At 55.2% G+C, this 23,897-nt stretch overlaps 1 protein-coding gene across 8 annotated transcripts in view; it reads left to right on the top strand.

The window, feature by feature from the left end:
- Gtf2ird1 (GTF2I repeat domain containing 1) overlaps positions 1-23,167 on the top strand; it is a 69,366-nt gene extending 46,199 nt beyond the window's left edge. For 3 of the 8 annotated variants that reach the window (XM_063234501.1, XM_063234502.1, XM_004999413.4), the window contains exons 11-26: positions 245-353; positions 876-913; positions 1,266-1,346; positions 1,978-2,067; positions 5,557-5,604; positions 5,957-6,022; positions 7,197-7,380; positions 8,065-8,114; positions 8,251-8,307; positions 9,125-9,208; positions 11,276-11,459; positions 11,976-12,004; positions 19,342-19,419; positions 19,564-19,756; positions 20,462-20,499; positions 21,983-23,167. In XM_063234501.1, coding sequence (XP_063090571.1) covers positions 245-353; positions 876-913; positions 1,266-1,346; positions 1,978-2,067; positions 5,557-5,604; positions 5,957-6,022; positions 7,197-7,380; positions 8,065-8,114; positions 8,251-8,307; positions 9,125-9,208; positions 11,276-11,459; positions 11,976-12,004; positions 19,342-19,419; positions 19,564-19,756; positions 20,462-20,499; positions 21,983-22,290 — 1,637 coding nt within the window. In that variant the 3' untranslated portion in view covers positions 22,291-23,167. The other 5 variants (XR_010042449.1, XR_010042448.1, XM_013149352.3 and 2 more) reach the window with 5 other exon arrangements.
- The last annotated feature ends 730 nt before the right edge of the window (positions 23,168-23,897 follow it).

Raw genomic sequence — 23,897 nt, 5'->3', positions numbered from 1 at the left:
CACCCCCCTGGCTGCTGCCTGTCTTGCCTGCTGCTCTCTGTCCCCCCAAGTCCCCAACCTTCCCCAGCCCAGGGCTCCTGTTCCCTCCCTGGGGACACGGCCCTCAGGAGTTCCTGTCCTTGCTGTTGGCTGAATACAGTCCACAAGGAGGGTCTGCAGCCACACCACAGCCCAAGGGCACCCCTCAAGCCTCCTGTGGAGGCCCGACCACAGCACCTTCATCTCCATCCCCGGCTACCCCTAGGGAACAAGTTTACCAAAGATGCCACAAAGCTGGAGCCAGCCAGCCCACCCGAGGACACCTCCACAGAGGGATCCAGGGCTGCCATTCTCAACCTGGCCACCACCACCTGGTAAGGCCCAGCCCCACACAGGTCCTTGGTCAGCATGTGTGGACCCCGCACCCTTACTAGGGGACTTGTTTCTCTGAGAACTAAGCCAGGCAACACCTGTCAGGAGCCAGTGCCCTTGAGTGCCCACAGGCCCTGTGCCCAGTGCATGGCCTTGATCACTGTCCCCAAGAGGTCTCCAGGGGTCCCACCTAGGCCCTGAGCTGCAAGGTAGCGGGACCAGCCACTTATCTCTTTCCCATTCAGCCCTGGCCCTCTGTTTAGCAGCCCTCTATCCCAGGGGCCCCAGGTGGCTCCCAGGCTGGTGGGGACAGTGACCACATAGGCCATCCACACTGAACAGCGCACAGGAGCGTGGTGGGGCCACAGGAGACAGTGATTCTCAGCAACAGCATGCTGGAAGTGGCAAGGTGTGGGGTCAGGGTGCCACCCTTGGGCCCCGGGGCCTCTGCTTGGCATATGTCTTGAGCAGGGTACCCCCTAAGCAAAGTGGCCACCCATTTACCTCCTGCCTCCCTTCTCCAGGTCAGACAAAGGCAGTGTCTCTGAAGACTTCGGGGCAGGTGAGAAGGGGCAGGGTGGTATGTGGGGTGCCTCAGGCAGGGAGGGTGAGCACCAGCTCAGCCTCGGGCCCCCAAGGACGCAGGGTACACGTCTGCCTCACATTGCAGTAGCCCAAAGTATGTGAGAGTTGAGCCTGTGTCATGTATGCTGCTGATGTCCATGGATAAGCAGCATCCCCTCTGTGGGCCTCTCTTACCGGCTATGTAAATTGGGGACCCAGTGCCAAGTCAGGCCTGCCTGAGCCCTGATGTGTGAATGCTCTGGGGTGAACCAAGCCACCTGGCTGTGCTGAGACACAACCCCCACCCCCACCCCAGCAAACCTGATGGGATCTCTGTTCCCTATTCACAGGAACTTCCGGGGAACCGAGCATGCTGCGGCCAATCAAAATTGAGCCTGAGGACCTGGACATCATTCAGGTCACCATCCCAGGTAAGGTGAGGGGCGAGGAGCTGAGCTGGACCTATGGCTGCCACACTGTTGCCTGTCCACCAGGATGAGCCCCAAGCTGTGTTCCCTGGCTTAACTCTAGTGACAGTGGGGGGTGTTGAGCATGCTGTGTCCCTGCCCTCTGTGATGGGAGCTGCCTCTGACCTTCCTGAGGGTCACCCCACCCTCACCTCCCTGCCCCAGCTCCCCTGGGATCTGTGAGGCCAAAGAGAGAACCTGAGGGTGCTGTGGACTCAGAGCACGAACCTGCATCTCGCTTTCCACATCTGTAGAGAAGGAATAAACCTGTATCACAGCAGCCTGGGAAGCTGAGGCAGGAGGATCACAAGTTGCAGCCCAGGCCAGCCAACTTAGCAAGATTCCATCTCAACATGAAAGATAAGAAGGGTTGGAGACATAGCTCAGTGTGGAGGCCTGGGGTTCAAAAAGAAGAGATGTCCCTACCAAGGACACTCGGCACAGGGTCCCCAGAGACCCTACAGCCCTGGGTACTTGAGTCATCACACCCCAGCGCATGGCTTCCGAAAGGGTCACGGCCCATGCCCACTGGGCCCTGAGGGACCATGGCGGTAGCAGGGGATGGGGCCCTGGTCACCCGGAGCTCTCCCTGCAGACCCTTCACCAGCCTCCGAGGAGATGACGGACTCGCTGCCGGATCATTTGCCCTCTGAGGACTCCGGCTACGGCATGGAAATGGCGGCCGGTGAGTTCGGTGGCTGTGCTAGAGCAGTGGGGAGGGGCAGCCAGGGTGCCCCCAGCTTCGGGATTTGGGTGTCAGAAGTCTGGCTCTGCCGAAGAGGGCCTCAGAACAACAGAGCATCCCTTCCCCCACAGGGTTGGCAACCACGAGGGTCTGGAATTTGGATTTGTTTGTTTGTTTGTTTGCAGTGTTGGGGGTAGAACTCAGGACCTTCACACTGAGCTATGAATCAGGGCCTCACTAAGTTCCTCAGTGGCCCAGGCTGGGCCTTGAACTTGCAGCCTTCCTGCCTCAGCCTTCCCAGATGCTAGAATCACAGGCATGTACCACTGTCTCTGGCCATGTAGAGGGTTTATAAAGTGGTGGCTTTCAGTTCACACCCACCCCACCCCGGGAGACAGTTGCTTTTGCCTGGGTTAGAGGGAGGGCTCCACAGGGATTCTGGTCTGTAGGTGGGGACGGAACCAGCCACTGAACTGATGGAGAACAATGACTTTGATTTTAATTTCTTTGGCTTTCCGGTAGGTATTTTTTTATTTTGCAAACGGGCTTGCTCAGTTACCCCGTGTGAGTCTGAGCTTGTGACCCTCTTTCCTCAGCCTCCTGGAGTTCTGCATGACATGTGTGCACACTCGCCACTAAGCTACATCCACAGCCCAAGACCCCATGTTCAAACACAAGGTCCATTTCCTCCACATGTATCTAGCCTGAAAGTCACTTGGAAAACAGTTTTGTGCATGGCACAAAGCTTCATGGTATGGAGCTTTCTGCTCAGAGATCTTGTGGGAAACTCCAAAGGTTCTGGATTGCCAAGCAGTTTGGCTTTCAGGCTTTCTGATGAGGGACACTGACCCTGTACTTGCCCAGCAGCCCTGCCTCAGCTGGTCCTGACTGGGCTTGGTTTGTAGCTGGGCAGGTTACCTGGTTACTGCATCAGCTTCCCGAGAGACCCCACACAGGTTCATCTGTTCATTCATTTTTTTGCAGCTGTGCACCAAGCACCTGTGTGCCTGACCCTGGACACAGAGCAGGGATCAGAGCAGTCAGCCAATGGGCGGAAGCCCTGGGGACTGACACCAAGGCACAGAGCAACAGTGAGCAGATAGGGGTGCATGGGACAGGAGGGATGGTCGCTGTGGGGTTAGCGAGTCCAGAGAGGACCTCGCTGAGAAAATGACATTGGAGCAGACCTGCAGGACTTCCCTGTGGATATGGGGAAGGCACTTGCTGGAGGAACAGCCTGTGCAAAGGCCCTGAGGTAGCCTAGACCCATTGAGTCTTAGAAAACAAGGAGCAATGGTAATGGGAGCAGAGTGGGGAGGGAAAGGAGGTCAATGAGGTGACCCCATGGGTACCACTAGAGTGAACATTTCGGAGAAAGGACCAGGACCTTGGCTCTTAGAAGGCAGGAAGCCACAGGGGCCCTGTGGCTAATGGGAGCAATCTAGCAAGACACACTGTGGTCCTGGTCTCTAGAATGTACCACAGAGGGGTGGAGACAGAGCCAGAGCTGACTCCTGAAGTGATCTGGGCAAGGGCTGGTGTGGTGGTACTGCCTTGTCATCCCAGCAATTTGGGAGGCTGAGGCAGGAGGAGCACAAATTCCAGCTTAGCCTGGGGAATTTAGTGACTTAGTGAAACCCTTTCTCAACAAATAAAATAGAGCTAGGGGGGTAGTTCAGTGTGAAGGCTTGCGTTCAATCCTTGGTGCCCAAAAAAAGCCATAAAAACATAAACCTGCGCCACCACAGTGATTTAGGCTACACAGGCTTGTAGTAGTGGGTGAGGGGTTGATTCTTTTTTTTAATGTGATGAAAGGGAAATCATTTATGTTAGTTTTGTGATACTGAAAATATTTCGTTACAGAAAAGTTTAAATGTATGCAAAAATAGAACAGCTGTCAAGTCATGAGGGGGTAGATTTCAACATGTATTTTTGAACATCTTAGAAATGTTCAAAAACATGTTAAAATCAAAATGATTCAGCCACACACATAAATTTCATGAGTCTCCTATCACCAGTTCCTGCCTCCAGCAGTTATCAACAGATGCTGTTCTAAATAATAAAAATAAAAATTATGACAGGTACAGTACTTTATTTTTTTTTGTTTGCTCTTTTTTTTTTTTTTAAACTTTTTATCGGGACTAGGGATCGAACTCACGACCTCCTGCTTGCAAGTCAGGCGCTTATGCCGCTGAGCTAAATCCCCTGCCCTTAGTATTTTATTTTTAAGAGATTATTAGGGGCTGGGGATTTAGCTCAGCGGCATAAGCGCCTGCCTTGCAAGCAGGTAGTCGTGAGTTCGATCCCTGGTACCGATGAAAAGAAAAAAGACAAAAAAAAAAAAAGAGATTATTAAGAAAACAGGTGTGTGCTGGCTGGTACACACCTGTTGTCCCAGCACTTCAGGAGGCTAAAGCAGCAGGATGACAAGTTTTGATTCTAGCCAGGGAAACTTAGTGAGGACCTGGCTCAAAATAAAAAGGGCTGAAGTTTTAACTTAGTGTGAAAGCCCTGAGTTCAGTCCCCAGTACCACAAAAAAGGGGAAAAAAGAATGAAAAACCTCACTGTGTTATGTAACATCCCAGGCTGATGACCCAGCACTGCCTCTGCGGTGTCCTGGAGGTCCCAGGGCCCAGCAGTATGTGGTGAGGTGACTTTGAAGGGAGGGTCTGGTGTTAGGTCAGGTGGACTCGAGCTAGTCCTGGGCAGCAGCCCACAGGGGCCGCAGGTACTGAGCACAGGTTGGGAAGCCTGTGTGGGAGGCACCTCCGCCCCTGGATAGGCTTCAGGGCATCTTGGAGGTCTGGTCATGTCTCTTCTCAAATTCTGCTGAGTTTAGTGAGTCCATGCGTGGGGCAGTGAGATCACACAGTTGCAGCGAGGTGCTGAGGTGGAGGGAGCATGGCTGGGGCTGAGGAGGCAGCGTGCCATCTCTCAGCATTGTTCTGAGTTAGACTCCAAGATCCTGGCCTTTGTTTTGTTTTGTTTTTATTTTCTTTCCAGTACTGGGGATTGAACCTAGAGCCTTCACATTGAGCTACCTCCCCACCCCTTTCCAGTTTGAGGCAGAAGTCTCGATAAATCACTAACTCCCGAGTGCTGGGATGACATGTTGTACACCACAAGTGGTGGCTGCCTCCTGAGCTCAGAGTGTGCAGTGTGTCAGGCGTCAGACTTTGCAGCCATCTTCAGCCTGAAGCCCAGTAGCCGCTTGTCCCAGCCAGGGCCAGAGCCATTTTGTCACCTGCCTCTCGCTCTATTCCCAGCTTGTTTGTAGTGTCACTGCCAGCTGACATCACTTGTGACCCCTGATGTCACACCAAGAGGATGGAAGTTGTCTTATTCCCACATGTCCTCCTGAGGAGGTGGGGAGGGAGGCACCTCTGGAACGGTGCACCTCCTTTGGAGGTGTTGGGCTGTGTTACCCTTGCCCTCCCTGTGAGCGCAGGAGGTGACAGACGGTTTTCCAGCACTGTCTTCTCTTGCAGACAAAGGACCCACCGAGGATCCACGGCCAGAGGAGCGGCCCGTGGAGGGTGAGCCTGACCTGCCTGGATTTACCCACCCACTTCCTTCCCCTGCCCCTCACCATCTTGTCCCCAGTCTCTGCCTCCTCCCCTCCTCCCACTCTCTCCAGTGGCAGGGAGGCGGGATTGGGGTGAGAGAGGAAGCTGAGGACTTGGTGGGGCACAGGGGGCGGGGCGGGTGGGGCCTGTCTAACAGACTGTTGGCTGCTTGCTGGAATCACAGCCCCACTCGGCTCACCCTGGAGAAGCCTTCCCAGAGGTGCAGCCCAGGCCTCGGGGTCTCTCCCTGTGCCTGCAGGGCCAGGCGCCAGCCCAGAGGCAGCGTGCTCTCGGCCACTCAGCAGGCGCCTTTTTCCTCCAGACAGCCACGGCGATGTGATCCGGCCGCTGCGGAAACAGGTGGAGCTACTCTTCAACACGCGATACGGTGAGTGTGAGGGCTGGCGTACACCAGGCCGGGGTCACGCACGAGAGGGACAGCAGCCCAGTGGACAGAGCCGCTGCCCGCCGCTTCCCTGGGGACACTCTGCCTGCCACCCTCCTTCCTGTTCGCAGTCCGCCTCAGCCAGAGGTAGTGACTCTGGTGTGTGACTGCTAAAAGAGCTCAATCCTCGAGCACTTGGGGACTCCTAAGCCACAGCTCTTCCTTCAGGAGTCCACAGGCCAGGTGCAGGGGCACAAGCGTAAACCCAGCACACTGGGAGGCCGAGGCAAAAGGTTCGCCATAAGTTTGAAACCAACTTGGGCTACATGGTGAGTTCAAGGTGACCCAGAATTATATAGCGACCCTCTCAAAAAACCTAAAAAGAGAAGAAAAGAAAAAATTCCAGGACAGACAGAAAGAAGAGAGGAAGGAGTGCTGCTCCTCATTAAGCTCCCTGTGTGCTGGAGTGAGGCCGTGTCTTGGTTTCACACATACCCTCACTGCACCCTCACGAAATTCTGTGCTGAGACCCATTTCACAGATGAGAGAAGTGAGGCCTGGCACCAGGACTAGGAGGCTGGCCAGGGCCTCAGGTCTGGCTCTTCTTGACACATGAACTTAAACCCACAAGAACTCGGTGGTGTGTTTGTTTTCCTATACTGGTGATTGAAGCCTTGGTCCTATACTGAGCAACATGCCCAGCTCTTCAGTTATTTTTCATTTTGAGGCAGCATCTCACCAAGTCACTAAGTTGCCCAGGCTGGACTAAAACTTGCCACCCTCTTGCGTCAGCCTCCTAGAGTGCTGGGATGACAGGTATGCAGCGTGCACTGTAAGTTTTAGTGGTATGGGTTGTTCTCTGGCTGGCCTCAGTGAGAGGAGACCGAGGACAGGTGGTATTAGGTAAACCCCAGGCCACATCTCAGCAGCTGTCAGTGGCTTCTACACTGGCCGGGGGTGGGGATGGCCCGGCATTGGCTCTGGGCTCCTCAGGTCCAGGTCATATCCCCTGCTCTGTGACCTCAGACAAACCACATGTACCCCCAGGAGCAAGGGAACTATGGCCCCAGCTCTTGGAAAGTGTCTTTCCCCATCTGGCACAGGTGAGGTTGACATCCAGGGCTGGGCCTGGTTGCTGGCTGGCCCTGCACAGCTGCTGTCCACTCTCTGTCCTCAGCTGAGGCCATTGGCATCTCAGAACCAGTCAAGGTGCCCTACTCCAAGTTCTTGATGCACCCCGAGGAGCTGTTCGTGGTGGGGCTGCCAGAGGGCATCTCCTTGCGCCGACCCAACTGCTTCGGCATCGCCAAGCTGCGCAAGATCCTGGAGGCCAGCAACAGCATCCAGTTCATCATCAAGAGGTGAGGCCCGGCCTGGCCCTAGGCGCCGCCAGGCAGCACTGGGCACTGCCGGGCAGGGGCAGCACCAGGAACAGCGCCAGGCTCCGTCCTCCTCGTTGGGTGCCAAAGCCCCTCCCTTTCCTTCCTTTGTCTTTTTCTCCTTTCTCCCCTCGTCCTGGACACTGAACCCAGTGCCTTCACGCTGAGCTTCGTCCCCCGCCCTTTTCATTTTTATTTTGAGACAGGATTTTGCTGAATCACCAAGTTGCCCATGCTGGGCTCAAACTTGCCATTCTCCTGCCTCGGCCTCCCTGAGTGCTGGGATGACAGGCATGTGCCACTGCACCCAGCTTTAGCTTCAGATTTTGCATAAAGTAGCCCATTCTGTTACTAGCCATTCCCTCCATCCCATTCCATATCCCCCCACATGCTGTGCACCCCAAGCCCAGGCGGCAGTGATCAGATAATGTCCTGGAACTGAGGGCGAGGGTGTCAGTGGGTCAGTCCAGTGGAGCCACCGAGGCTGATTCCCCAGCCAAGAGCAACCCTAGCTCCTGTGGGTGAGCAGGGACACCAGGCTGGGCATGGCCCTCCAGCTGGGAGGGTCTGCTGTACAGTTGTGTAGAGGATAGAAGCCCCAAAGAGAGGGCATTGCTTTCCAGGACACCCGAGGGGCATAGGTCACAGTCCTGCCGTGTCTTCCAGGCCAGAGCTGCTCACCGAGGGTGTCAAGGAGCCTGTCACTGACAGTCAAGGTACCTGAGCTCGGGTGGACCCTGGGCTGCCCGCCCCTCCCATTTCCTTCCCTGCCTTCCCCCGGGGACCAGCCCTGCCGATGCCCCGTCAGCCCGGCCGCCTCCTCACCTGGCTTCTCTCCCCTGCCTGCCCCAGAGAGGGACTCCAGGGACCCCCTTGTGGACGAGAGCCCAAGGAGACAGGGCTTCCCAGGTAAGGCTGAGCTCAGGGAGGTGCTGTGCTGGGAGCCCAAGTGGGGTGTGGGGAGGGCAACCCCCAGCCACAGGGACCAGAGACAAAGTGAGCCGCAGTGCCCTACCAGGCTGGACCTTGCTGGCAGGTGGGGGAGGCTGGATTAGGGCTTAGAAACCAAGTGCCCATGCCTTTTATGCCTTTTCTGCCTTTTTTTTTTTTTTTTCTTTTTATGTTTTTTGCATTACTGGGAGTAGAACCCAGGCCTTTACACTAAGCTACCTCCTCAGCCCTTTTATAACTTTTAAGACAGCATCTTGTTAAGTGGCTGAATTGCCCAGACTGGGCTAGAACTTGGAATCCTCCTGCCTCAGTCCCCCAGAGTTGCTGGGATGTTGAGTGTGCACCACCACACCCAGGCTAATTTTTTTTTTTAATAGTCCTGAGAATGGAACCAAGGAACACTGTCCCACTGAGCGATGTCCCCAGACTTCGGCTCATGACTTTAAGACCCCACTCCTACCAGCTCTGTCCCCACCCTACCCCACCAGGCATGGGAACCCGCTCTCTGTGACTCTTCACCACCCCTGGGGCTTATTTATTGTTTCGGTCATTTTAAATGTCAATTTCCAGCTCCTTGCCGCAGAACAGAGCATGCGTCTTTTCGGAAGAGCACACATATCTGTGAGCTGAAGGTGGCTAAGGGGCTCTGAGGGCCACTCCAAGGCCTGAAATTGCCAGAGCAGGAACTCCCCATAATTAGACAGTCACGCTCCCCAAAAGGCTCTGAGTGCCGTTTTAGCCAACAGCATCCAGAATGATTGTTTTCACTTTGCAGAAAATTACGATGCCAGACTGTCCCGGATCGACATCGCCAACACACTGCGGGAGCAGGTCCAGGACCTGTTCAATAAGAAATATGGTCAGTGTCGCCGCCATATGGAGTCTAACACTAGGAGGCGCTGTTTCTGGAGCTACACCAGAAACTCACAGGCTGCTTGAGGAACCAGCTGGGGTCGCAGTCTCAGAGCTCCACCAGTGAAGAGATGCCAGGCAGATTGCAGAGGAGGGGAGTCCAACTGGACAGGGAGCCTGGCACATGCAAAGGCCCTGTGGTCAGACCTAGAAGGCCTGAACTGTAGCCCAGAGATGAGTGCTTGTCCAGCATGTGCAAGGCCCTGCACTGCAAAACCTGCAAAAGCAAGCAAGAGCACAAAGTCCTCTATAAAGGGCAGAGCCCCAGCAGCTAGCCCGCTACGGAAGAGATTCCTATATTACACAGGGTGGGGTATACAGGATTGGAGAAGATACAGATGTGCTATCTGAGGGGCTGGGGATTTAGCTCAGTGGCATAAGTGCCTGCCTTGCAAGCAGGCAGTTGTGAGTTCAATTCCCGGTACCGATAGAAAAAGGAAAAAAAAAAAAAAAAAATCACAGATGTGCTATCTGAGGACAGTGCAATTGGCCATGATTCAACCTTATGAGAAGTCCAACAGCAAAGCAACCTTCTGGGTCAGCTGGATCTGGCAGCTCAGGGATGTCCTTCCTGTCTGTTTCTGTGGTCTGTTGCCTCAGCCTGGGGTCCCACTGACTGGAGAACGGCTGCAGGCAGCGCCAGTCATCTCATCTGCATGCTGCAGGAGGGAAAGCTGACTCTGCCAAGCCTTTAAAGGAGCCAGGGTTTATGACTGGGTTACTTACAGCACTGCTTTGACAGGAGAGCGTGTCACTGATGGAAGGCGGATGGAGATGCCCGGCTTCAGGGGTGGACAGACACTGCACTGACAGCTGGGGGACAGGGCAGTGTCCTCCCAGGGGGAGCAAGGGCCAGAGCTGATGGTTCTCTTTCAGCTTGTTGATGACAGGCCCTAGATGGGCCTGACATTATACCACAGCTGACCCAGGAATGGGGTTGCTACTGAGGACACTGAGGCAGGAGGATCACAAGGTTAAAGCCAGCCTGGGCAGCTCAGTAAGACCTTATCTCAGAACAACATAAAAAGGGCTGCTGGTGTACATCAGGGGCAGAGCACCCCCTGGGCTCAATTCCCAGTACTGAAAAAAAAAAAAAAAACAAAAAAACGGAAAAAAAAGAAAACAGAAATGGATATAGGGCAGTGGAGAGGACGTTACTGGTTGCAGGAAGGCATGTAGGGTTGGGCAGGACGGCTGAGGCGGATGGGGTTTTCCTTTGAAGGAATGAACTTGTTCTGAAGTAAGATGGTGATAGTAAGTCTTTGACTTTGCACATGTGTTTAAGACCACAGGATTGTGTAGTTGACAGTAGTTGAGTCACAGTTTGCAGACAGCCCTACCCCATGACCAAGGGCAGCACGGTGGCTCAGGGAGTCCATTCCTGCCACACTCGGAGCACAAATCAGACTGTTTCCTGCGGCCCAAGCAGAAGGGGACATAGAGGCAGCCCTGCAGCACCCAGGATCCAGGAGATGGAAACTAACCTACCACCCCTCAAAGTGCCCCTGTTACTCCTGGGGCTGGAGCTCTGTTAAGGGGAGGGTGCTGGCTGCTGGAGCCCCACGGGCTGCCATGGGGTGCTCCATCCCTCCCCGCCCCGCCCAGGGGTCTGAGAGAGGCAGCGTCTAGCTGGGCCTTGGATGTCCGAGCCAGCCCAAGTTGGGACGGGACCACTGTGACCGCCGTGATCGGGAAGCTCAGGATGGTACCAGGCTAGCTGGGGTGGGGCCCAGCATGGGGACTACAGTCCTCCACAAAAATTTCATGCAGAATTGAAGCCAAAGCTCAGGTAGAAGTACTGAAGGCCCCGAGTCTGGGCTGCACCCCCTGCGGAATCTGCCTGCCCGTGCAGGGCCAGCCCTGAACCAGGAGGGCTACTGTGGGCACTGCTCAGGGTGGATGCACCAGGCTGCCAGCCATGGAACCCCTGCATCACACCCCACCTCAGCCCACTGTGCAAACTTCTGTGCCCCCTCTTGCTCTTGATGGGCATCATGCTCCCTCTCTCCCCCAGGGGAAGCCTTGGGTATCAAGTACCCAGTGCAGGTGCCCTACAAGCGGATCAAGAGCAATCCTGGCTCGGTGATCATCGAGGGGCTGCCCCCAGGAATCCCCTTCCGGAAGCCGTGCACCTTTGGCTCCCAGAATCTGGAGCGGATCCTTGCAGTGGCTGACAAGATCAAGTTCACCGTTACCAGGTACTTGCCTCGCCTGAGGCAGGGAGGGAGGAAAGCCAGGAGGATGGGGGCTGGAACTGGCAGGTCCCAAGCCTCTAAAGTCTCATGCGTGGGCGTGAGATGACCTATAGATTGCTGAGAGTGTAGGGAGCCCCCCAGGACACCCTCACAGCCTCCAGGGCCTTCATGAGTACCTTCTGCCTGGCCAGCAGCACCCCAATACTGCACCCAGGCCTCTTGGAACTGAGGAATTCAATGCAAGGCCCCTGCACTGGGTATACCCCCAACCCTTTTTAAAATTTTTATTTCAATGGTCTCACTAAGTTGCTCAGTTTGGGCTTGAACTCGGGATCCTCCTGCCTCAGTCTGCAGGAGTGCGGGAATGACGGCATATGTCACTATACCCAGCTTGAAGTGCAAGTTCTGCAGTGGGCTGGGATGGCTTTTCCAAGGGCTCCCAAGTGAGGCCAGTGCTGCTGGTCCCCAGGTGGCTGCCCTGTTCCCAGTCTCCCCCAACCCCTTCTGTTTCTCTTCCAGGCCATTCCAAGGACTCATCCCTAAGCCAGGTAAGAGCTGCTGGCCGTGGGGTGGAGGGCATGGGGGCCACAGTGCTGGGGGAGAGGCTGGAGCAGAGCCTCTGCAGGCCTCAGCTTCCAGGATTGGGTGTTGAACAGGCTGTGCCCTCCTGTCCCCTGTCCCCTGTCCCCTGTCCTGCCCCAACCCCTGCCTAGGTCAGGAAAAAGGCAGGGTTCCCGGGATCATCCTGGTGTAGGCAGCTCTAGGCTTTGAGTGGAGGCAGGGCCTGGACATCTCAGTAAAGGATGCAGCTTGCAGGGTCAGCACTGGGCAGGAGGAGACCCCAAGGGAGGATCCTAGGAGGGTGAGGTTGGGATGGGCTCTTCCTTAGGCTGCCAAGAATGGCTCTGATGTTGGGCCTGGTGATGAATACCTGTGATTCCAGCACTCTGGGAGGCTGAGGCAGGGGAATCACAAGTTTGAACCCAGCCTGGGTAGTTTAGCAATTTAGCAAGTCCCTATCTTAAAACATTTTTTAAAAGGGTCCCTTGGGTGGAGCTCCAGGTAAAGTCTCAGGGTTTAGTCCTTAGTAGCATACAATAAGAGAAAAAGACAAGGGGTTAGGACCCCAGGAGGCCTTCAACATTGTCCCAACTGGTTACGACAGATTTGCCCTCAGGGCCTGAGTTTCCCAAATGAGATCTAGTGGCTCCTCTCACCTCAGCATGCTCAGGGGTGGATGGATTGGAAGGCGAGCTTGGGCTTTGCCTGGGCCCTGAGGAACAGCGGGAGCCACTGGATGGGAGTCCAGGCCTCAGGTTAGGGCCTTGGGCTGGGCTCCCTCTGGGACTGGAGAAAGCTCCTCCCAGGGTGAAAAAGAGACACAGACTGGGACCAGGGTGCAGGTGACCAGGGATACCCAGGAAGGCTGCGTCCGAGTTCAGTATCCCGCTCTTGGGGACAAACACGCACCAGAGCCAGTAAGCAGACACCTTCTGTCTGGGTGGCTGGTGCCATGCCAGCTGCAGAACATTCTGGTTCATAAAACTCAAAGGGAATGCTGGGTGTGATGGTACATGCCTGTAATTCCAGCCCCTGGAAGGCTCAGGCTGGAGGATCACCACAAGTTCAAGACCTGCCTGGTGTACACAGTGAGACATTGTCTCAAAAAGAAAAAAAGAAAAGTTGAAATAAGACAAAAGGAATGCATATATATCAGCCCACAGGAAAAATTCGCAAAATACAGAACTCTTAACAATCCAGATGGCTTTTCCTTTGTACAATACATTTCTTCCAGATTTGCCCCAAACTTAATTAATTTTATTTCTCACTGTTGTTGCTTCTGTAAATTTATGCAACACACTTAACCTTAAAACACAAACGTGTCCCTGCGTCCTTAAAATGCTTTCTAACTCTCCCTCCCTGGGCTTCACTGCCTCCCTGCCTGAGCTGACTAGGTCACCAACCTCCCCGGAAGAAAGTAAGGCTCAGAGAGGGGAAGGAGCCCTCTCACAGCTGCACAGCATGTTATAAAGGATGATTGAGATTTGAACCGAGGTCTCCCGTGTTTTACTAGTATAAAAGGCTGGCTGTCCCAGGGCCCAGGCTGGGGTCCATCCCAGGATAGTGGGGCCACGCCCTGGTGCCTGCCTCCTTCCCCATCCAGCTCAGTGGCTTTTTGGCACCCTCTCCTGGCCAGAGGCTTCAACAACGTTGGTCCTGTCTGGACTTCTTAGATTGTTCATCCTTTGGTTCATTATTCGCCCAACAAAACCGTACTGAGTGCATACTGTGGGCCAGATGAGATACCCGCAGCTGGACTGAGATCTCTGCCCTCAAGATGCTTACGTTCCCATGGAGGGTATGGCTAAAGAGGAAGCAGAACACCCTATTTCATAGTGACAAGTGCTGCAGAGCTGAGACAGGACAATCTCATGGAGGCCACCAGGAGTCTGAGCTGCAGACAGGGAGGGCATGGGCAGAAAGTGCCAGGGGAAAAGCTGGGCCACAGCTCAGTGACAAGCACCTGCCTGGCGTGCACAGGACCCTAGATTCTACCATCACCACCCCACGCAGCACCGCAGAACAAAGTGAGAACAAAACCCCCATAGCAAAGCCGGGGTCAGTCAGAGCCAAAGCCCTGGATGTATTGTGAAAGTGGTGCAGGCACGTGTGGCAGCGCGTGCCTATAATCCCATGCCTGGGAGGCTGAGAAAGGAGGATTGCCATGAGTTCAAGGACAGCCTGAACTCCAAAAAAGAGCTAGTGTGAAGGACATGGGAGGAGGGAGAAAGAGGGCAAGGCTGCACTAGGATTTTGTCCTGAGCAGCTGACAGAGTCTGTGCCTTGTGATGGGGACAGGTCTGAATGGTGGGTCAGACAGTTAGTTCACTCTGCAACTAAGGAACTCCTGCCGGAGACTGGGCACCATCCTGTATGGAAAGGATTTGATTTAGATGCTGGGTCACCCGAGGGTGAGCCCCAAGGGCCCCAAAGGTGACACCTGTGAGGTAAGGCTGAGGCCCCAGGGCGGGTCTGAGGGCTGATCACTGTCACTGGTTCGGTCCACAACCCCTGAGGCCAGACGGGGATCCGGCAGTGCAGAGGTGGCCGTGGCAGCGCTGGGATGAGCCGTTTAGGGGAGAAGATGGGAGAGGACCTGTAGGACCTGCCGGGAGCAGCTCACCTTTCAGCAATCAAAGCTGGAGAGGGGATGGGTAGGGGAATCGGCAGGGTCTCCAGGCCATGTACAGGAGGTCCTCATGAGGATGAAGCACAGAGGGCAAGCTGAGAAAATGAAAGGGATGTGTGAAGCCAGGCCCGGTGGTGCACACCTGTAACCTCGTACTTTGAGCAGCTGAGGCAGGAGGATTGCAGGTTGGAACCCAGCCTGGGGTGACTTAGCCAGGCCCTGTCTCAAAATATAATAAAGGGCTGGGGCAAAGGCCCTGGGTTCCATCCCCAGTACCACAAAACAGAAACAGGTGACAGAGACCACAGAAGGGCTGACACTTTCAGTCACCCAGAGGCTTAGGACACAGCTAGAGAGGAGAGGTCAGGGGCTGCATGTGCACAGCTGAAACCTAGCAGACGGACTGGAGCATGGTTATTTTCCGCAGCCAGGCCAAGGCTGCCTGCAAGTTCAACCTGCCCTTGGCAAAGAGTAGCCCTTGTGCCCAGAGATCCAACTCTGCGGACAACCATGTGCATCGGGGGTCCAGGGTTGTCCTGCCCAGGAGCTAGCATCCCCCAGCCAGGACCAGGAGATGACACAGAATGTGACCACTCCAGTGCTCACTGGGGATCCACGTGCCAGCCTGGTGCTGGGCACATCAGCAACCAGGAGGGACTTCGAGGGTGCTATTTCCTATTTTGCACCTGAGCAAACCAAGCCTCCAAGAGGCAGCAGCACATAGCAGCCTGAGCCCCAAATCACACCAAGGTCCCCAAATGCTGGACAGTGGTGGCCAGCCCACGCAAGCTGCCAAGATTCAACCTGGTCGTCGCTGAAAAACTAGCTTATTTTGGGGCATTGGAGGGTTTTTTTAGTCCATCAAATGATACAGTGTGATCTGCATTATTCTGTGGTTACCATGGTGACCACACATCCGTACCCTGAGGAGAGACAGAAGGGAAGCTGGGGGAGCAGGGCCCAAGGAGGGGCTGCTGGTCCCCAAGACTGTGTCTGGGACCAGTGGGCCCCGACTAGAGCCATGCTCCAGGGGTCCCTGGGGGAACAGAGGCACTGGAGCTGGGGAGAGTGACCCCCATGGGTCAGGGCAGTGGTTTTCAGGGCTGGGGTGGCGGTGTCAGTGGTAGACCCTGTGTGGGCACAAAGCCTCGGGTGTGACCGAAGAGAAACAAAAGCCCTTGTGGGCAACCATGAGAGCAAAGCAGGAAGCAGCATTCTAGGGCTTGAATAGCGAAAGTGGGGGAAAAAAAAAAAGACTAGTATGAGAAGGTGGGAGGTGTTTAAGCCAGAGGTGAGTGGCCTTGCATCAGGAAGCCCACTGGCTGCTCTGAAGATGACAAAGGGCTTCTTGAGGTGGCTTTGTGTGTGTCTAAGGCTGGTGACCCACACACACAGCTGTGCCACATGGCAGGAGGGACCCCAGAGCCAGGCCCCCAGCAGGCTGAGCAGAGCTGCGGCTTCCTGTATGATTCCAGCAAGTTGAATTTGCTTGTTTGGGCCTCAGTTTCCTTCCTTAGAAAGTGGGCAGAGTTGCGGGCACCATGTCTCCTGCCCCAGGCCCGCCCTGCTCAGAAGTGGAAAGGCGGCCAGGCCATGGCGTGAGGGCCTGGAAGGCCCAGCTTTGCAGTGTGGACTGCACCCTGCAGACCTGGCCTTAGCAAACTCTCACACTGATGACCCCGTGGCAGGAGCCTGAGCACCATGGGGACTGGGCCAACCAAGGAGCCCTGCAGGCCACCCCAGAACCTCCACTTCTGCTCTGTGCAGAGCAAAGCCAGGGATTGCATCCCCTTCGTGCCCCCAGCATTGTCTGGTCCTACTGGCAGAGGCGCAAGTGGCACAGACCTCAGCAGTCCCTTCTGCCTATCTGTCCCCGCTGTGGGGTCTCTGAACCTCTTAGGTGCTGGGTGGCGTGGGCTTCGGGGAGGGGACCTGAGCAGGACCAGGATCCCAGTTGGGTTGACGCCTTAGGGGTGGAGGTTGAACAGGACTGGGATAGGCCCCTTTCGCCCCCATAGGATCTCATTCTGCCATTTCTGAACTGGGTGATCCTGGATAAGTTGACTTACTATCTATGATCCTGGATGAGTTAACTTCCTGTCTGTGATCTTGGATAAGTTACCATCTGTCTCTGGGTGTCCATTTCTCGAGGATCCAAGGAACAGTGATATTTCCCACAGTGCCTCCTTCCCTTCTCGCTTCCACTGCCCAAGCTCTGAGGGTCATTTGTCCCCAGTCACAAACTGCCCTCTGGGCTCTGCCTTCCTGCCCCAGCCTCCCCACCCCGTCCACCTTCGACTCTGTCATGTTCTTGAGAGCTCAAAATAAACCTGTCCTTTCCCAGCTTCTAAAGATGCCCCAACCAGCATCAGCCACATGTTCACCTCATTATCTCCACTGTTCTTCGTTAATTAGGCTGCAGTAATGATCTGTCTCCCAGGAAGAGCTGGCATCTGCCAGGTGGGGTGGGGCCTCTGGGCAGCAGACACCTGGCTGCCAGGCCTGGGTTTGGCATGGCGCCTGCTTTCTTCTGAGGCCACGGGCACAGAGGTAGGGGGATTCTGTCCTTTACCTGGCCCATAGGGCTCAGCAGAGAATAAGAGGAGCCTCAGGTTAGGGGTGCTTTATACTGTGGCATTCCAGGCCCAAGCTACCTGAGATGTAGGTGCGACCACAGGCACAGTGCTTACAGCCTCAGGAGAAGGAGTCTGGTAGCAAAGCTAGGGATGGGGACGTTCAAGACAGTGCTCCAAGAGCCCCCGGGCCGGGTCCTGGAGCACAAGGCCCAGGGCAAGTATGGACAGAGTCATCAACCAGTCTGCCAAGCACATAAAATGTGTCAAGTTGGGGGAGGGATATTAGTGGCTGTTGTCGTGTTTTGTAGTGCTGAGGATGGAACCCCCGGGTCTCGAATATGTCATTCAAGCACTAACCTCCAAGCTACCTGCCTGGCCCCAGATTTCAGCCAAGTGCTGCTACTGAGTCTGGGAGGCCTTGAGTGAAGGGGGCAGTGCTGAGCTGGGCAGGTGGGAAGCACAGTAGGCAGATGGCAGGCATCCCTGAGGCCGCCTTCAAAGGGGTCAGTGGGGGCAGCAGATGAGGCCAAACTGGGGAGGGATAGTGGAGCCCAGCCGGGCTGGACATGGAAAACCAGGGTGGCTCTGAGCAGGAGTGGGGGCTCCAGCTTGAGTTTTCAGGGGACCTCTGGGGCAGTTGGGCAAAGGCAGATGGGGTGGGAGGGGCTGGTGGCAGCCAGGCAGTGAGTCACTGCCTTTAGGTGCATCTGGTCACCAATGCCAGGACTGGCAGAATGTGCTGCTGTGGGCTGGGAAAGAGCAGGAGCCAAGTTTGACCTCCGCAGTTCCAGCTGAACTTGCTGACAAGGGGCAGTTGGCTGAGACAGGAGGGTGCGGGCCTGGGGAGTGGTGGAGTCAGGCGCTTGGCTTGGGGTGCCCATCAGGGTTCATCCAGTAGTTCAGTGCACACCTCAGCATTTAGGGGGAGGCCCAGGCTCAGGGAATAATGAGAACCAAAGGATGGGTGTGCAGGAGCAAGGAGATTCTGGGTCTGGGCTTTGCTTGGCATCACTTTATTTTTTGAGACAGTATCTTGCTGTGTTGCTCAGGCAAGACTCAAATTTGTGATCTTGCCTCAGCTCCGAGTGCTGGGATGACAGGCATGTGCCACCACACCCGGCTTCAGTTCTCCGAAGCACCTCCTCCAGCCTTGGCTCTCAGAGGCCAGCCCTTCCTCCTCTCGCCTCTCCCTCTTATGAGGGAGAAATCCTTTTCATGCCCAGAGTGACCTCCACTCACTGGCCATCCTTAGCTCAGGGTAGATCATTTGCCTGGCTGACACCTCAGCCCACAGGGTGTCCGGCTGGAGTCTGGAGCTGGCTGCTGTCACCTAGACAGTGCAGCCACCCCTTTGCAGGTAGTTCTGCACCCACTCCTCACCACGGCTCTGCCAGTGCCAAGCCCTGGGGCAGCACCAGCCTGGCCACTCAGCTGTATGGCTAGGACCTCAGGGAGGGGACAGGAGAGGACAGGAAAGGTCTGACCTGTGCAACAAAGCCTGGCTCCTGCCCTGAGTGAGCAGGGACAGTGGACAGTGTCACCTAGTAGCAGAAACTGTTGTGTTTCCTGGGTGTGGTGCCGATCCCTGGCCCTCACAGGGAAACAGACTCAGAACGTCAGAGCTGGCACCTAGTTGCCCAGCATGGCCTCCCTAGCTCTGCTGCCTGCAGCTCCCTGGCCCGGAGCCTAACTGTCCTGAGCCCAACAGAGGAGCAGAAAGGGTACAGGGCCTAAGCCTCACCTGTCTCCCACCCTCTCCCGCTCAGACCCAGGCAGGGATATCCTTGAGGACACATTCATGCCATGCCTGGCATGTGGCCAGGCTGGGCCTCCAAGCACTGTATGAAAACAGAAAGAAGCCAGGATGTGGTGGCGTAGACCTATAATCCCAGCACTCTGGAAGGCTGAGGCAGGAGGATCGAAAGTTTGAGCCCAGCCTGGCCAACTTGGCAACAGTGAGACCCTCTCTCAAAAGAGAAAATTTAAAAAGGGCTGGGATTGTAGCTCAGGGCAGAGTACTATATCAGTCCCCAGTACTCCAGCAAGAAAGAAAGGAAGTGGGTGCAGAGGACAGGCTGCCCACCTGCACAGCCCCACACATCCCCGTCTGTCCCCACAGATGAGGATGATGCCAACAGGCTGGGGGAGAAAGTGATCCTCCGTGAGCAGGTGAAGGAGCTCTTCAACGAGAAATACGGTCAGTGCCACGCCGGCCTAGGCCTCTCCAAGCCGCCCATCCTGCCCACTCGGACACTCGCCCCTTGGAAGCTCCCTTCCCCCTGAGGCCCCTGTCCCCAGCCAAGGGAACACCTGCACCTCACTGACTCCCTGTCCCCTCCAGGTGAGGCCCTGGGTCTGAACCGGCCTGTGCTGGTCCCTTACAAACTGATCCGAGACAGCCCAGACGCTGTGGAGGTCACAGGCCTGCCTGACGACATCCCTTTCCGGAACCCCAACACCTATGACATCCACCGGCTGGAGAAGATCCTGAAGGCTAGGGAACACATGCGCATAGTCATCATCAACCAGCTCCAGTGAGTGCGGCCGAGACCCTGTGGGCACGGACAGAACCTGCAAATCCAAAGTACAGGCATGGGGATTAAACCCAGCTCTGGACATCTGCCCTGAGCTGCAACCCCAGCCCTTTATTGCTTTGTGTTGTATTTTATTCCAAGATCATTTCTCTCCATATCACTAAATTGCTCAGGCTGGCCTTGAACTTGCAGTGCTCCTGCCTCAGCCTCCTGAGTAGCTGAGAATACAAATGTGTAGTGTCACATTCTGCCAGAATCCAAAACTACATCATATTAGCGCTCAACTCTTTCAGGGATCAGGACACAGCCTAGTGGTTCAGTTTCAGAGATTTTAGTCCCTGGTCCCTTGAGCCTACAGAGACACTCTACACTGGGGCAAAAGTCAGAGAGCCAAGCAGCCTGGGGTCCCAGCACCCCTGTTGAGGCCACAACCCCAATGACCTCACTTCCTCCTACCCCCACCCTTCAACACATAGGCTTTTAGGGAACATGGAGGAGTCAAACTGTACTTCACAAGCCACACATGGTGATGCTCACTTGTAATCCCAGCACTCAGAAGGCTGAAGCAGGAGGATCACTTTTAGTTCAAGGCCACACAGTGAGACTCTGTCTCAAACAAAACAAAACTGATACTCCCGTATTTGGGAGCAAGAGAAGAAAGGGAACCTCGTTTCCTCACCACCACCCTGTTTTGTTGGTTTGCAGACCTTGTACAGAAACCTCCAATGATGCCAAGGTGCCAGGTGAGTTGGTGGCTGGGCAAGCCTCTCTTCTGCCCCATGGGGACAAAAAGGAACAGGAGCCAGGCACCATGCTGCACACCTGTCCTAGCCACTTCAGAGGCTAAGGCAGGAGCCTGTGTGTTCAAACCCAACCTGGGCAACTTAGTGACAACTGTCTAAAAAAATTCTTTTAAGAGTTGGGCATGGGGGCACACACCTGCAATCCCAGCACTCAGGAGACTGTGGCAGGAGGATTGCCATGAGTTCAAGGCCAGCCTGGGCTACATAGTGAGACCCTGTCTCAAAAAAAAAAAAAAAAAAGAGAGAGAGAGAGAGAGAGAAAGAAACAAATCTGTTGTAACTCTTACATTCCTAGCAATTAAATCTAGCAACAGCAGAACCCCTGCAGGTCCTACTTCATGCAGCCTTAGCACCTACCATCTCCCAAGACTCAGGTCTCACCGTTTTCCCCGCTTGGTTCAGAGAGGTCTATACACTGTCCTGCGGTCACACAGCTGGTAAGTGGCAGCAGCGGGTTTGAAGTTAGGACTGTTGACTGAAAGGTAGTTTCTTTCCCTGGAACCCTCCCTGCCTATTGTACCTGTGATTTCAGCTCAGGGTTGTCACACAACACCAGAACCTGTATCACATGGGTTCAGTGTAAGTGTCACCAGGTGCTAGGTGGGGCACTTGGCTTCTCTATCTCATGAGACCTCATAGTAGTCCTACAGGACCTTTTTACTTTTTATTTTGGGACAGCGCCTCACTAAGTCCCTAAATTGCCCAGGCTGGGCTGGAACTTATTATAGTCTTCCTGCCTCAGCCTCCCTGAGTGCTGGGATAGCAAGCAAAGATCTTTTTCTTTTTAGGTAGTGACTCCTTGTTGCCCAGCTAGCTTTGAACTCCTGGGCATAAGCAATTCCCCTGCCTCAGCCTCCCAGGAGGGCTGGCTAGCTGGGATTACAGGTGCACACTGCCATGCCCACTTCCTGAGATACCTTAATCACACTATATTTAAGAGGAATAAAGGCCCAGGCCATGAGGGGACGGTCCCAGGACCCAGCATGCACAGTGGCAAGGCCACCTCCTTACAGGGTCCTCCTGTTGAGTGGGTATTATTGGGCATGGGAGGGCTTCAGGGTGCTGGGGAGCCGGACCCCCAGGCTGGCTGGGCCAGGAGGTTCTGAGGAGGACCTGGGCCCGCTGGGTCCCTTGGGCAGGGCACAGCACCTGCAAAGCAGACAGTTGAGTGGGCACAAGAGGAGGAGGTCCTCGGTCTGGGAAGGAACTGGGGAAGTAGGAACCCGGAACACTGGGAGGGGATTGAAACGCAGCGACAAGCCAGATGTGGGGTTGCACACCTGTGCCTCAGCACTCAGAGTCTGAGGCAGGGCGATCCCCACAAGTTCGAGAGGGGAGGCTCTGTTTCACGTCTTCCCCGGGGAGGTGGGAGACTGACCTGGCAGGCCCCCACACCCGCCCTAGCAGCCCTTTCTCCTGGCAGCTCGAGACAGCGCCCCCAAGCGCAAGAGGAAGAGAGTCTCTGAAGGCAACTCCGTGTCCTCCTCCTCCTCATCTTCCTCCTCCTCCTCCAACCCAGAGTCAGTGGCGTCTACCAACCAGATTTCACTCGTGGTAAAGCTGCCCGGATCCACCCCTCACCGCCCCTCTCCTTGCCTCCCTCGCCCGATGCCTGTCAGGGAGGCACAGGGTGCCCGGGGTGTGATGCCGCACACCTCCAGAGCTCCTCTGTTCTGCCCCCTCTCCTCACTAGGGACACACCCTGGAGAGCTCTTTCTGATTTCAAGATAGCATCTTAAAACCTGGCATCGTAGTACATGCCTGTAATCGCAACACGGTGGAAAGCTGAGGCAGGAGGATCCCAAATTTGAGCTCAACCTGGGCATTTGAGTGACTCAGTGAAGCTGTCTTAATTTTAAAAAGAGCTGGGAATGTAGCATTTAAAAAAAAAGACAGCAGCTCCAGTTTGAAATCCTGAGTCCAACTAAGAATGGTTGAAGACATATGAAAATTAATTTAGGCAAGGCAGAGACTAAAGTAGGAAGGTTTCTATGAGTTCATGACGAGCCTGAACTATATGGTGAGAGCCTGTCTCAAAACAACAACCCCCAAAAATAAAATGGTTTTCAGACTTCCGCACCCAGGGCTGTTTCCCATCCACCTTTTCCTGGAGACCCCAAAAACCCAAGCCTCCTTCTGCCTGTTGTCTGCACCCCAAGTCATCCCAGGCACCATCTGCCCTGAAGGGGAGCCCTGGGTCACACAAAGGCTCTCAGCCCACTGCAAGCTGTTTGACCTTGGAGAGACCGCATCCCTCTCTGGACCTCAGCAGGCCCAAGATAAGCAGGGTCTAAGGAAGCCCTGGGAGAAGCAGAGCGGAGTGTTGCAGCGTCCCTGGCATCCTGACTGTATGTCCCTCTCTCCAGCAGTGGCCAATGTACATGGTAGACTACACCGGCCTGAACGTGCAGCTGCCGGGACCCCTCAATTACTGGACCTCAGCGCCCAACCAGGACCTCACAGAAAGACTAAAGGAAGTATAATTTATGTACAAAGTGTATATTCGGATATGTATCAATGCCTTTTAGTTTTTCCAATGATTTTTACACTATATTCCTGTCACCAAGGCCTTTTTAAATAAGTAAAAAAAAAAGAAAAAAAAGTGAAAGCGTCGCCCACCTTCTTAACAATCCATGTTTTCTGGAACCAGGTGGCTACTGTGGTGGCGTGGGGGGGGGGGGGACAGAAGCAGGCAGGAAGGCCCTGCGAGCCCCTTCCCTGCCGGAGCAGGTGCCATGTTCCTGGCGGCTGCAAGGCGGTTGTCTAGGGACCACCTGGCACTGTAGGGGGGGCCTGAGTCCCTGTGTGGTGGGACCGACCCTGGTGCTTCCTGCCTGGCGCCCAGCCAGCGCAGGTGGGAAAGACCCAGGGAGCACAAGATATGGTGAGCACAACCCTACTGGGCCTGGACACTCGGGTGAGGTTGAGTGCCAGCCTGGCTCAAAAAAATAAATAAACCAAAAACCAAGGCAGGCGTGGTGGCACCTACCTGTAGTCCCCTCACTTGGGAGGCTGAGGCAAGAGGATCCTTGCAAGTTTGAGACCAGCCTGGGCTACAGAGTGAGCACAAGGCCGGCCTGAACTGCATAGTGAGACCCTGGCTCAAAAAAAAAGGCTGGGGCTGCAGCTCTGGGAAGGCCCTGGGTTCAGTCCCCAGTGCTGCAAAGGAAACATTTGTGAGGGGCGGGGCAGGTTTCTGGTTTCCTAGAGCAAGCGTGTTGGAGCCAGTGCGGATGGGGCACAGCTGTATCTCAGGGACCACTCAGGTGGTGGCAGTCGGAAGATGCAGGCCGGGAGGAGACTGGAGGCAGCCGGAGGAGTGGAAAAGGCAGCAGTTG

Source organism: Cavia porcellus, unplaced genomic scaffold (assembly GCF_034190915.1).
Source record: "Cavia porcellus strain 051 isolate PalLab524CR breed Dunkin Hartley unplaced genomic scaffold, mCavPor4.1 scaffold_23, whole genome shotgun sequence".
In the NCBI taxonomy this organism is placed as follows: Eukaryota; Metazoa; Chordata; class Mammalia; order Rodentia; family Caviidae; genus Cavia; species Cavia porcellus.
Note: the sequence above shows the minus strand (reverse complement) of the source record. Positions and strands in the feature narration are given on the sequence as shown.